The sequence below is a fragment of the Hoplias malabaricus genome, chromosome 1, assembly GCF_029633855.1.
Source record: "Hoplias malabaricus isolate fHopMal1 chromosome 1, fHopMal1.hap1, whole genome shotgun sequence".
NCBI lineage: Eukaryota > Metazoa > Chordata > Actinopteri > Characiformes > Erythrinidae > Hoplias > Hoplias malabaricus.
This window is the reverse complement of record NC_089800.1, coordinates 31135293-31148703: the sequence shown is the minus strand read 5'-3', so window position 1 is coordinate 31148703 and position 13411 is coordinate 31135293. Positions and strand designations below refer to the sequence as shown.

The 13411-nt window shown below is 40.0% G+C and overlaps 1 protein-coding gene across 3 annotated transcripts in view; it reads left to right on the top strand.

Annotated features, from left to right (window-relative positions):
* The window catches only part of hfm1 (helicase for meiosis 1), a 41165-nt gene that overhangs the window by 15462 nt on the left and 12292 nt on the right, over nucleotides 1-13411 (top strand). For all 3 annotated transcript variants that reach the window (XR_010803949.1, XM_066677829.1, XM_066677822.1), the window contains exons 13-27: nucleotides 112-200; nucleotides 295-338; nucleotides 1054-1155; nucleotides 1600-1745; nucleotides 2165-2259; nucleotides 2799-2932; nucleotides 3857-3904; nucleotides 3997-4077; nucleotides 4471-4562; nucleotides 5590-5696; nucleotides 5881-5928; nucleotides 6266-6363; nucleotides 10505-10639; nucleotides 10842-10927; nucleotides 11410-11493. Coding sequence is in view for 2 of the 3 variants with exons in the window: in XM_066677829.1 (XP_066533926.1) it covers nucleotides 112-200; nucleotides 295-338; nucleotides 1054-1155; nucleotides 1600-1745; nucleotides 2165-2259; nucleotides 2799-2932; nucleotides 3857-3904; nucleotides 3997-4077; nucleotides 4471-4562; nucleotides 5590-5696; nucleotides 5881-5928; nucleotides 6266-6363; nucleotides 10505-10639; nucleotides 10842-10927; nucleotides 11410-11493 (1389 nt within the window). In the remaining variant the exon portion in view is untranslated. The remainder of the gene's footprint in view (nucleotides 1-111; nucleotides 201-294; nucleotides 339-1053; nucleotides 1156-1599; nucleotides 1746-2164; nucleotides 2260-2798; nucleotides 2933-3856; nucleotides 3905-3996; nucleotides 4078-4470; nucleotides 4563-5589; nucleotides 5697-5880; nucleotides 5929-6265; nucleotides 6364-10504; nucleotides 10640-10841; nucleotides 10928-11409; nucleotides 11494-13411) is intronic.

The window sequence follows — 13411 nt, the reverse complement described above, 5'->3', positions numbered from 1 at the left end:
CGCAGGTTAGTTTTTGCTCTATTTCATTCAATGCTTTATTAATTAGTGAGATTCACTGATTTCTTGCATTTCTTTGATTGCTATTGATTTAAAAAAGTTCTTTTGTACAAGTTTTGCTCCACAAGGAAAGGAGTTCAACAGTCTGCTGCAGTGCTCGCCAAGGATGCCAAATTCATTCTGAGCATTGATCACAGACATAGGTATGCTTATGTTCTTATTTTTTCTTTCTCTTATAGAGAAATGTATTATATTTGTAAATTCAAGGTGAATGTGGCTCATTTTCTTGACTTATAGGTTGATGAAATATGCCAGCTCTGTTCTTGATTCAAAACTCAGAGGTATGTACACCTCTTTTATTTGTTTCCTGAATTCCTGATAACCACATGACCAAACATTTTTTATGTAATCTACAATTATCCTGACAGTAATCACAGTGTGTACCTGCAATAAAGGGGACATATTCTATGACTTCTCCACAGTAGAACACAGTTCTGGTTCTTAATGAAATGTCTGTGAACTGCTTTGGTTAAAACCCCACAAGCCCCACAGCATCGGTCTCCCCCTGTGTAAATAGCCCTGTTCAGAACGCCCGCTTTCAGCACCTGTTCCTTTAAATGATAATGAGCCGCTCCCTGTTTACCCCGACCAGAGCGCATAGCAGTGAGGAGCGATTCTGTACTCTTATTCTCTGCTCTCGTGTCTGTTTTGCTGCGTTTTACCTCGTCTTACATAAATGCTGGTCTAGCGCTGTGATTGGACAGTCTCAGACGAGGGGGCGGGGCAATCCTTAAGTCTCTGCTCTTAATGTCAGAAGCAGAGCAGAATTAGAACAGCTCGTTTTACCCCCATGATTTCTGACTCAAACAGCACACAGAAAACTGAATGGGTGGTCTTGTTTCACAGTGAGTGGTTTGGTGGATTCCAGATTCACACATTAATGTGAAATTGCACTGAACAAGGGATTTTTTTTATAATATGTCCCCTTTAAATGAGGGTCCTAGAGATCAGCTTGTTTTGTAAAGTGATAGTGTTTTTCTGTCTGTATTCATTAAGATCTGATTTTGTGTGGTGTTGGATTTCACCACGCGGGCCTCAGCGCGTCAGACAGGAAAGTAATTGAAGATGCTTTTACAGTCGGTGACTTACCCGTCCTCTGTGAGTGCTTCATTCATTTTTGACACACCCACCCAGTCACTCACACACACCTGTGGACTATTTCACACACTCATCCAGTCACTCACACACTCACTCCTGAGGGCAATTTATTAAATTGTACAGAAACACAATATTCAGTGCACTTTCTTGAAGGTTTTATGCCTGCGACACGTTTCACAAAAGTTTGGAATAGTTGAAAGTTTACTACCATTTTGGGACTGTGTATAACAGGTTTAAAAGTGGTTCTTTAAATATTACACATTAATATTTTGTGTATTGTTGTATTTGTTAATGTTATATAATGCTGAACATTAAGCCATTCAGGGCTGCATTACCACAGTTAAGGGTATTTTCCACTCTGTGCTGTGCCTGTGCTGTGTTTTCCTTTGTAAATAGGAACTAATACAACTAAAGGATTTATAAATGTATTTTTTATGTGCACAGTTACCACCAGCACATTGGCGATGGGTGTGAACCTACCAGCTCACCTGGTGGTGATCAAATCTACGATGCACTATGTCGCTGGATCATGTGAAGAGTACAGCGAGGCAGACATGCTTCAAATGATTGGTAGAGCAGGCAGGCCACAGGTACCTAACTAAAGCACAGGACCAGAACATGTAGTATTGAACTAAAGCCTATGGTGCCAAAGGTCCTTTTCATCACTCCAAGGAACATAGTTTAACATAGTTTAATAGTTTCTTTACATTCAAATGCTGGGTGAGGTTATACCGCCATATCCCACATTTGGGATTGGGAATGGTGAAATTAGGTTCATGTACAGCTGCTCCAGGGCTTCCCATTCTGTTCACAGTGCTTTTGTATAGACAATGTAGAGTACAAATTGTGTACAACTGAAAATTTTCAACAGTGGTTGCAGCTTAAAGTAGCTTCATAGAAGAGGTGCATATAAATCATTGACCATTTGGTGCTGTAGTAGATGATCTGATGGTTTTTATGAGAGGATACTTGTCCATAGACAACTAACAGGTTTTTACATTTTCTTTAGTTCGATACATCAGCAACTGCTGTGATTATGACCCGTTCTCAGACCAGAGATAAATATTTGCAGTTACTGAGTGGTTCTGAGACCATAGAGAGCAGGTATGATGCCATGTGGATTGTGTAATGGCAATTTTTATAATAACAACTTTTAAACGGGACATCTTAGACCCCTTATTTCCAGAGGGGACACAGTTCTGGTTTTTAATATGGTCAAAACCCCACAGCAGCGTTCTCCTCCTGTCTAAACAGCCCTGTTCAGCATTTGTTCCTTTAAATGATAATGATGATTTTTTTTTCAGTTTTTACTCAATGCGCTTATTGCTCCACACTCGTTGTGCCTACTTTGCTGCGTTTAACATCAGCTTTGCTCTCTCACATAAACATACACAATATTTCCAGGACAGTGATAAAATCTGCACTCTACTTAGGAAGCAGCATAAAATAAGCCTGTTATATCCCATGTTTACTGACTTAGGCAGCCCACATCATAAGGACTAGTTTGTTTATTTCACAGTTTGTTGGTTGGTAGGCTCATCAGTTTTTCATATGCCTCCTTTAAAGCTTGGGTGACCTCAGTATTGAATTGAATGGTGTTTAATGATTAATTTATTAGAGTTTAAATCAGTCTCTTTTTTCAGCTTACACGCAAACCTGGTGGAGCATTTGAATGCTGAGATTGTCCTTCACACTATCTCTGATGTTAACATGGCACTGGATTGGATTCGTTCCACTTTCCTCTATATTCGAGCCTTGAAGAATCCCACACATTATGGTAACTGCTGCTCACAGTCTTTCACATTGAATTGACAACTAGCAAAGGTTAAACAGGGGGCAATATTTCCAATTGCCCAGGGTTTCGTGGCCATGTCATTTCACATTTCACATTTTATTCACACTACAATAAATGCAAAGAATTGGAAAGTGCAGAGTTGATTGGAAGTGAGAAGACATGAAGACTAAAATGTGATTTTGTGAAGGGTGTGATGTTGAGCTTGTCACCAGTTTCCACGATAGGCTGACACTACAGCTCATTCTTCACCAGGAGGAACTTGTTCAGGAAACACAACATTGAGAAACACAGCTACACCTTTCAATACTAGTGCTACTTCAGCACTATAATCAACAGTGATACACATCCAAACCTGGAGGACAGACTAAAGTGGAGGCGTGTCAGCAGGTTCCAACAATAAAAATCTTCTGTTTGGTTTACTACAGGCTGTCCCAAAAGTAAGGAGACCTCTCTAACTGGCCTTATTTGAAACAAGGAAGGATTTTTACTCTCTGGACCTAAATATGCCCGTGTTGGCTTAGCCCAAGTCACCAGAGCAAATACTCAATGTTGAAGAAATAAATAATTTATCTGAACCATTTCTATAGCAAAAATGGGCCTGATTTTATTGTATTATATTTTTCTTGTAGTTAGCATGCCTCTTATTACATTTCCTCCATATCCACATCCTTTCACACCCCTAGTGCTGCACTGCTGAGCTCAGAAGGAGGATTGAAACAAACCCTTGTAGATTTTTTCAGATCTGAAACAAGTGTGGTGCTGATGTTTTTTGTTTTGTTTTTTTTATATGAAAAACAGCTAATTTTAAAGTGTGGTATTTTTAAAGAAAACAACTTTTGTTCAAAGTTTCAGCCTCAACATCAAAACAAACCACTTTAGTCTGAAATCAGTTTACATATGTCTCAGGTTTTTCTGCTGATCTTGACAAATGTGGAATCGAGACTAAACTGCAGGGTAGGTCAGGCACATATTTACATTTACTCCTCTAAAGTTGCTGACTTTAGTCACTAAAATAATGACTGATTCATTTTGTTTGTTGTTTTTAGAGCTCTGTTTAAGAAATCTGAACTCCCTGGCCTCATTTCAGTTGATCACAATGGACGAAGACATAAATATCAAGCCAACGGGTGATGAATTGTACTCTGGTTTTATTTAAAATAAAATTTCACATTTGTCTTGTATTAAATGTAATTTCTTTAAGTCTTGAAAATATTCTTTCATTGTTCTCTGTTTCACATTCTGTTCATTATCTCATTTATTTGTCTAAGGATAGGCTTATACAAATTTTGGTCATCCCTGGTCAATGTTAATGATTTTGTTGATTTTCTAAGTGAAAAAGTCACTCCTCTCATTACCGCTGAGAGCACTAATTATAACCTTTACACATACAATATTTTACACCTTTAAATAAGGAAAATACAGTTAAAACATGCAGAAGTGTGCTCCCTGGATCTCTGAAGGATATGCCACTTAACTTAACTGAGAACACAATCGTGGTTTTGTTTTATTCTTGTTCACAGAGAGTGGGAAGCTCATGGCGCGGTACTATGTTGCCTTTGATACCATGATGCAGTTCAGTAAAGTGACGGGTTTAGAAACATTGTCGGATTTGGTAAGCGTCACTCTCTTTCTTCTCTCAAAATCACGTGTCTTGGCAGTGTGATGTTGCCAGTAAATATTTGATATATTTATATTATAAATGCAAACAAATATACTTCAGTTTACCATAATATTAAAGCCACCTCCTTGTTTCTACATTAATTGCTCTACTGAACCAAAGGTGCACGTTGTAGTTCTACAGTTTTAGACAGTTTCAGTCTATCTGTGGCTTTTGCTCCATTTCCCCCTGTTCTTAAATGTTCAGGACCTCCACAGAGCAGGTATGATTTGCTTATGGATCATTCTCAGCACTGCAGTGACACTGACGTGGTGGTGGTTTGTTAGTGTGTGTTGTTTTGGTACAAGTGGATCAGACACAGCAGCGCTGCTGAAGTTTTTCCACTCTTTAGTGTCACTGCAGGACTGACAGTAGTCCAACGACCAAGCAGACATCATACTGTAACGAAAAAGTAGCAAGAATTCTATCATTAATAAAGTAGCAAATTAGAAGAACAAGTTTAGTTTCAGATTTTTCTGTGATGCTCCAGTCATCTCAGAATTAATTCAGGTTCATTTAATGAGCATTTCACTTGAAATAATTTAACAACATTTAACAACAGAAGGATTATACAGATAAACTAGGGATTGGATGATAACTTTAAATACTGTGCTTCCTTCAGGAGAACTTGGAAAAGGAACAATTACTATCTAGATTAAAGAAACGCTATGTAATATTTTCAAAATGCTTCGGTGATCTGTTATTGGAAGAATAGTGCCTCTATCATTGCTACTCTGGGCTCAGCACAGCAGAAACTGCACTGTGTAACTTTTGGAGGAGGGTAGAACTGTACATGGCACTAACCTACAATTGTAACATAATATAAAATATAGTTCACTGGATGAGGACATCTGCCTCATTGGGATATTTTTCATTCTTCAAGAGGCAAATATATATATTTTTTACCACAGCTATTTTCCCAACCTTTTATAATTCACAAAAAAATATATGCAATTTTGTATTGTGATATTTTCTCTTTTAGATTGATTTGATTTCCAAGGGGAAGGAGTTTAGTGATGTGCAGCTGAGAATGAATGAGAAGAGGACACTGAACACACTGAACAAAGACAAGAACAGGGCCACCATCAGGTCCAAAATATTTATAAACACGCTATATTGCATAATATATATCATCATCATCATCATTATCTTTTCCACTTGTCTATTTCAGGGTTGTGGTGATAATATATATTTATAAATAGAAATATACAAATATATATTTATTATTTTTTGATCATCATCTAAGTGAGACAAATTCTACATTTATTCTTAGGTATCCCATGGAAGGGAAGATCAAAAGCAACGACATGAAAGTTAACTGGTTTGTGACACTGTAATGTTAGTGTTTAATTGTAATTGTATAGTACAGTCAGTTAACTTAAAAAACATGTTTCTTGTCTGATTAAACTGTTAATAGTGAATTGTCAGAACTATTATCAATGTGTTACACTGTTCACTTATAATTTAAGTGTTTTTATGAAACTATAATTCAGTCTTTCTGCACAAAACAGGAAAGACAAAATAAATGTAAATAATAACAATATTATCTTAAATGTAACTAAAACAATTTCACAATTGTTAAGTAAGATGAACAAAAATGCAGAATAACCTGTGTTATTATTGTTTTTAGTGTGTGTATTTATTGTTTCTTACCACAGTCTGATCCAGGCTCAGCTGGGCTGTATCCCAATTCAGGAGTTTGGACTCACACAGGACACAGGGAAGATTTTCAGGAATGGAGTCAGAGTTAGCAAATGTAATCCATTGGAGTGATAACTAGTGTTTTTAAATGAAATTTAATATATTGATTTTATTGATTTTATATCGATATTTTGTCACTGTATAGCAGTAAAACAAAATTGTACCTCTGCAATTAACCTGTCCCCACACACACACACACACACACACACTCACACACTCATCCAGAGCAGCAGGAAATCAACCCAGCAACCACCGAGGGTTTAGGTTTTTGCTCAATGACAGATAAGCCTTGGACGATGAGTGAGGAGACAGCGCTGTTCTTTCACTTGTCACATGGCTTTTTTACATATCAAGAATTTACTCTCCTTTACTCTCCTAGTCTTCTATTTAGCTCGTGATGACTTAAGTGTCATAATGTCTTTATTATATTTATCTTGTTGGTGACACCTTATCAGCTGTTATCTCAGGTTTCAGTTAGTTATAAAGGCTGCTTTAAATTTTGTAGTAATTAAATATCTAATATTAAATTGACAGAAGAATCCTTTCAAAATTTTCTGTGTCCTGTACATCTGGCCAGTCATAGTGTCATAGGTGATCTGTCCCCTGCCCCTCTGGTAGTCTGTATCTTGTCATAGTATTAGGATGGGTGGGGGTGGTATATATGGAGCAGCTTTAATCTATGTATATAAATAATAAAAATAAAGTCCCTTGAAGATGGGGGCAACTTCAAGTGGAATGAAAGTTGACAGAAGCATCATCTTCTGGTGAGGCTTTCACTCTGTCAACTTATTAGTAATTTATGTATATCTAATAAGGCAGTTTTTAAGTTAAAACATAAATGCTTGCACTGTTATTTAGTCCTCTGCGCATGACCATAGGTGAGGGTGGGTACGTAGACCGACCGTTAAATTGAGAGCTTTGTTTTATGGTTCAGCTCTCTCTTCACCACGATGGTCCGGTTCAGTAACCGCATTACTGCAGACGCAGCACCTAACCTACAGTCAATCTCACGATCCCCCTTCCCATTACTCGTGAACAAGAATCCGAGATATTTGAACTCCTTCACTTGGGATATGTTCTCATCCTCTACCTGAAGAGAGCATGCCATCTATTTCCAGTAGATAACCATAGCCTCAGATCTGGAGGTGCTGATCCGCATACCGACCGCTTCACACTCGGCTGCAAACTGCTCAAGTCGAGGTTGGAGGCTGGAGGCCTCCTTGCGAAGAAGCCAGAAGAACAACATCATCTGCAAACAGCAGATTTGCCACCTCCCAAATTCCTCGATTGAAGCCTTCCTGTCCCAATCTGTGCCTCGCCACCCTGTCCATGAACATCAGGAACAGGAGTGGAGACAAGGCACAGCTCTGACGGAGTCCAATGCCCACATTGAACAAGCTTGACTTACTGCCGAGGATGCGAATACAACTCAAACTCTGAGAGTACAAGGACCGCATGGCTCGCCGGAGCGACCCTGGCACCCCATACTCACAAACCACCTCCCACAGAATCTCTCTGGGAACACGGTGTGGTGGAAAATCATGACAGAAAATAAGACAGCTCTTTAGTCTCTGAGTCGGCATCAAGTAAGACAGCATTTATTAATCAACGTGAGAGAGGGACGTGCGCGTAACGCTGTTTTTCACCTCTCTGCTGACCATTTTTGATCAGCGTCTTTTTATACATGGAAAACCCTTTGAAGTACACCATCTGTTCACTCTTTTACATTTCAGTCATCTTTCACTGTATCCTGTTCCCAAAACTCTGAGTTTCCCACCATTTGTTTTCCCCTGTCTCCTGTATTTCTAACACTTTTCCAGACGTGGCCTGTGCCTCCCCCTCTACCTCCTTGGTCTGGAGACATAGGGAGTTGATTGAACGGAAAGTGTCAATATGTTATTTGAAACACACACACACATAAGTCTGCTGTCTCACACAGAGAATTAGGAATAAAACAATTTCAGTTTACACAAGCATGCGTGGCCATTGCTGATTAAATATCTCTATTGATTATAAATCATTTATATAAACAAATTTCCATCACAACGGTCATACGCCTTCTCCAAACCCACAAAGCATGTGTAGAGTGAAGTAGCAAACTTCCACACCCCTTCAATCATCTGTGAAAAAGTAGAGTTGGTCCATAGTTCCATGGCCAAGACGAAATCAGCATTGTTCCTCCAAAATCCTACGTTTGACTATCGGAGGGATTCTCCTCTCCAGCACCTTGGCATAGAATTTCCCAGGGAGGCTGAGAAGTGTGATGCCACGATAATTGGCACACTTTCTCCGGTCCCCTTTTTTAAAAATGGGAGCCGCCGCCCCGCCAATCCAAAGGCACATTTTCAAAGGCACCCCTTTTCACCACCTCAGTGACTTCAGCCAAGGAAATGGAATCTGACACCCCAGACACTTCTGGTCCTACCTCCTGCACAAGAGGCATGTTTCTCAGGTTTAGGAGTTCCTCAAAGTACTCCTTCCAATGCCCAACAATACACTCAGTCGTTTAGAGTTTCACCATCCTTACTGAGCACAGCTTGGACAGTGTACCCCCACCCCCTTCTGAGCTGTTGGAGTGTTTTCCAAAACCTCTTTGAGGGTACCTGGAAGTCATTCTCCTTGGCTTCTCCAAACTTCTCCCATGCTCTGGATTTTGCTTCAGCAACTGCCACAGCTGCAGCCTTTTTCGCCTGCCAGTACTCATCTGCAGAATCGGGAGTTCCCCGAGCCAGCCAAACTCAAAAGGCCTCTTTCTTCCACTTGAGAGCTTCCCTCACCCCTGGTGTCCACCAACGGGTTCTTGGGTTGCCACCATAACAGGCACCAACAAGCTTTTGACCACAGCTATATGCAGCCACTTCCACAATGGTCCGGAACAGGGTCCGTTCAGACTCCATTCCCCCTACCTTCTCTGGAACATGTGAAAAGATGAGAGTTGAAATCCAGTCCTCTGCCAGCTTTTCCCAGTACACCCTCACTATACCAGGGCTTACCAGGTCTGTTCAGCAGATTTCCCCACTATCGGATCCGACTCACCACCAGATGGTGATCAGTTGACAGTTCAGCCCCTCTCCTTACCTGATGTGTCCAAAACATATCAGAAGACCATATCAGATCAGAAGACACAACCACAAAGTTGTGACCTTTGGCCCAAGGTGATCTGATACCAAGTACACTTATGAGCCACCTTGTGTTCGAACATGGTGTTCATTATGGACAAACAATTATTAGCACAGAAGTCCAATAACATCACACCACTCTGGTTCAGATCAATCACTCCTCTCCAGGTTTCCCAGCCATTGCCAATGTGAGCGTTGAAGTCTCAGCAAAACAATAGAGTCAGTGCATGAAATCCTCTCTAGAACGCCACTCACTACCTCCATGAAGGCAAAATAATTTGTGCTGCTGTTCAGTGCATATGGACACACAACAGTCAAAGTTTTCCTCTCTGGAAGCCGGAGCTGCATTCTGGTGTTCCTCTCATTTACCGGGACAAACCCTGTACGGCTACCAGCCGGGAACCTGTGAGTATCCCCACACCCACCCAGCGCTTCTCACCCTGTGCAAGTACTGAGTAGGAGAGTGACCAACCCCCTTTCGAGGAGTTTGGTTCCGGAGCCCACTGTATGTAGAGATGAGTCCAACTATATCTAGCTGGTATCTCTCAATCTCCCACACCAGCTCCGGCTCCTTCCCCCTCAATGAGGTTACATTCCATGTGCCAAGAACCAGTTTCTGCTGACAGGGGCCCCTTTGCCCTCGCTCTGTGCCCATTGGACATTGCACCGCACCCCTACTCTGGATTTTGCAGGTGGTGAGCCCACATGATTGCTTTTTCGGGCTGAACCCGACTGGCCAGGCAACCAGGTGATCGCTATCGGACACTATCCCCAGGCCTGGCTCCTGGTAACCCTCTCCCAGGCAGGGTACACTTAGTTTTAAATGTTGTAGTCATAGGGATGCTTCTTGGATCATGTTTGTCTGGATGTTTGTCTCGCCATGGGAGACCCTACTGGGAGCTAACAGCTCCCGACAACATAGCCCTGGAAGTCATTAGCCCTTCCGCCACAACAAGGCCCTGATCCAGGAAGGGATTATTGTGAATGTATTGTATTAGTATATTAGTATGTATATTACTGTATCAATCTTCCCCGTATCATCTATATTTCATTGATGTATTTTATCTGCATTTTTAGGCCTGTCCGAGTTTCTTAGTCACCACTCCAAAAAGAATTTCTCCGCTCAGCTCAATGCCCTGATTTTGGCCAAGTGTTTCAGAGCCAAGCTGTGGGAAAACTCCCCATATGTCTCCAAGCAGCTGGATAAGATTGGTGGGATCACTTTCTAAACTATTTCCACACCCCTTAAAGAGAAAGAAATTAGTTGTATTTGTTTACATTGAAAATCATTTTGTTTATAGTGTCTAACTTTTTAAATAGAATTGTATCAAAATATTTCAACACCCCTGGTTCTAATGTACAGATGATAATCACAAATTAAAACCAGTTAATTTGATGTCCTCACTTTTTCCAGGGTTGTCCTTAGCGACTGCTATGGTGAACGCAGGACTGACATCTTTCAACAAGATTGAAATCACTAATGCCAGAGAACTCGAGCTGGTACATGTTGATAAAAGCATATTCACTATTAATATAAGAGATTGCCCTGATCAGATAACAGGAGAAAACACCACACTTGTTAGTGAAGGAAAACAAGGAATAGGACAGAAATATAGCAACAGTTTGGAGCTTCCATTGAATAGTTACTAAAAAATGCCTGGTTATACTATTTTTTCCACACTTGTGAGCCTCATATAATCTAAGCAATTTAGTGCTTGAACTGAAAATAGCTTGAATTATAAAAAAGATTAGCAACATTTAAAGAAAAAAATTACACTGGTACTGGTATCAGCAAATATTAAAAGATTTCAGTATAAAAATAAATAAATAAATAAATAAATAAATAAAACGTGCCAATCCTGCAATCTCTATGGAAAATGCAATGCATATTCAAAATAATTCTGATTTATCAAGTGCCCTGCTTTGTTCTGTTAAGTGTCCTAATAATCAAAAAAAATTCTGATTATATCTCTTTTGTCCAGATTGTGAATCGACACCCTCCTTTTGGAAACCAGATCAAAGAGTCAGTCAGCAATCTTCCAAAATATGAAATTATTCTGGAGCAGGTGACATATTTCGTCAATTCATTTTAAAATACACTCAGATGTAAAAGTCAGTCCTGGTTATATAATATGATTTGTTGATTTTCTGAGTAAAAATAAGTAAAATCTACAGAGACCACATTTCTGCATTATTAAATAAAGTCACTTTTATTAGTATCATGAAATGGATTAAGTGGCAAAGAAGATGATGATGATGATGACCTTTATTAGTTGAATTTAATGTTTTACAGAAAAAATCCATATTAAATTGTGCTTTTTGTAAAACTTATTTCTGCAGGGCCTATAATTGGCAGTTTATAGAGAACTTTCCACCAAACAACAAACTTCACCTGAAACTAATGTTGACTTTTACTATAAAAATAAAATAAACCATGTGAGCATGTGTTCTGTAGAGCATGTGTTCATCAAAAACTTTATTTGACCAGTGGTGTTTAAACTTGTAAACTCTTGTTTACATGGATCTTCTCAGAGGTGAAAATCAGGCTTTGGCATTCCCCTTGAATGCCATCTGGTGGGGTTTAAGCTTTGAACTACAGACATGTTGGAAGCTGATGTTATATTTGAGTTAAAGGAGCAGTCAGTTATTTTTACAACCAAACAGTAGCAAATTATCATTTATTATTGACACCTGTTCTATACATTTCTGCTCACATGAGCAAAAGAATCTAAAGGCTTTCTGATCAGCTTATACAACCAAGTCAACTGGATGCCCAGCAAAAACCCCTACATTTGCACCAGTTATGAGGGAAATGCAGTATGTGTCATCAGTGGAGGATGTTGCACAACCTGCAGTTGTACAACCCCAATTCCAATGAAGTTATGAAGTTGTGTAAAACATAAATAAAAACAGAATACGATGATTTGCAAATCCTTTTCAATCTATATTCAATTGAAAACACTACAAAGACAAGATATTTAATGTTCAAACTGATAAACATTGTTTTTTTTTTTTTTGCAAATATTCACTCATTTTAAATTTGAGGCCTGCAACACATTCCAAAATAGTTGGGACACAAACCCAATTCATTGGAATTGGGGTTGTAGTAAACAGCAGTAATAAGATGGTGGACTAAATAAACTAAACTGCCTTTTCAGTTTCTGCACATACTCCGAGGGTGTTCATTTTTCTTTCCTCTACAACTTGACATGCCAATGGATATTGTCACTGAGCTGTTGGGGTTCTGGAACGTATATATTTTTGGTAAAAAAAATCCTTCATCGATCCTTCAATGTGTCATGGCTTGGACAAACATCAGCACGACACCACCTCAACACAGGTGTGCCCCAAGGCTCAGTGCTGGGACCCCTCCTCTTTGCCTTGTACACCACCTCTCTAGGCCCAATCATATATTCGCACGGCTTCTCCTATCACTGCTATGCAGATGACACACAGCTCTATTTATCCTTTCCTCCAGGAGACACTTCAGTGGCAACTCGAATCTCTGACTGTCTCTCTGACATATCTACATGGTTGAAGGAACATCACCTCCAATTGAATTTATCCAAAACTGAACTACTGGTCCTCCCAGCCAAGCAAGCTATTCTCCACAACATCAGGATCAAGCTAAAGTCCCTATCAGTGGCTCCCACCAAGGTTGTAAGAAACCTAGGTGTCATGGTTGATGACCAGCTGACCTTCGCAGATCACGTTACCGCTGTAGCTCGATCGTGCCGCTTCTCCCTATTCAACATAAGGAAGATTAGGCCATACCTAACTCAACATGCCACACAGCTCCTTGTTCAGATGTTAGTAATCTCCCGTCTAGACTATTGCAACGCCCTCCTGACAGGTCTTCCGGCCTGTGCTGTGAGACCGCTACAGATGATCCAGAATGCTGCAGCACGCCTGGTCTTCAACCAACCTAAAAGAGCACACATCACGCCCCTATTAGTTGAGCTGCATTGGCTACCCTTAGCTGCT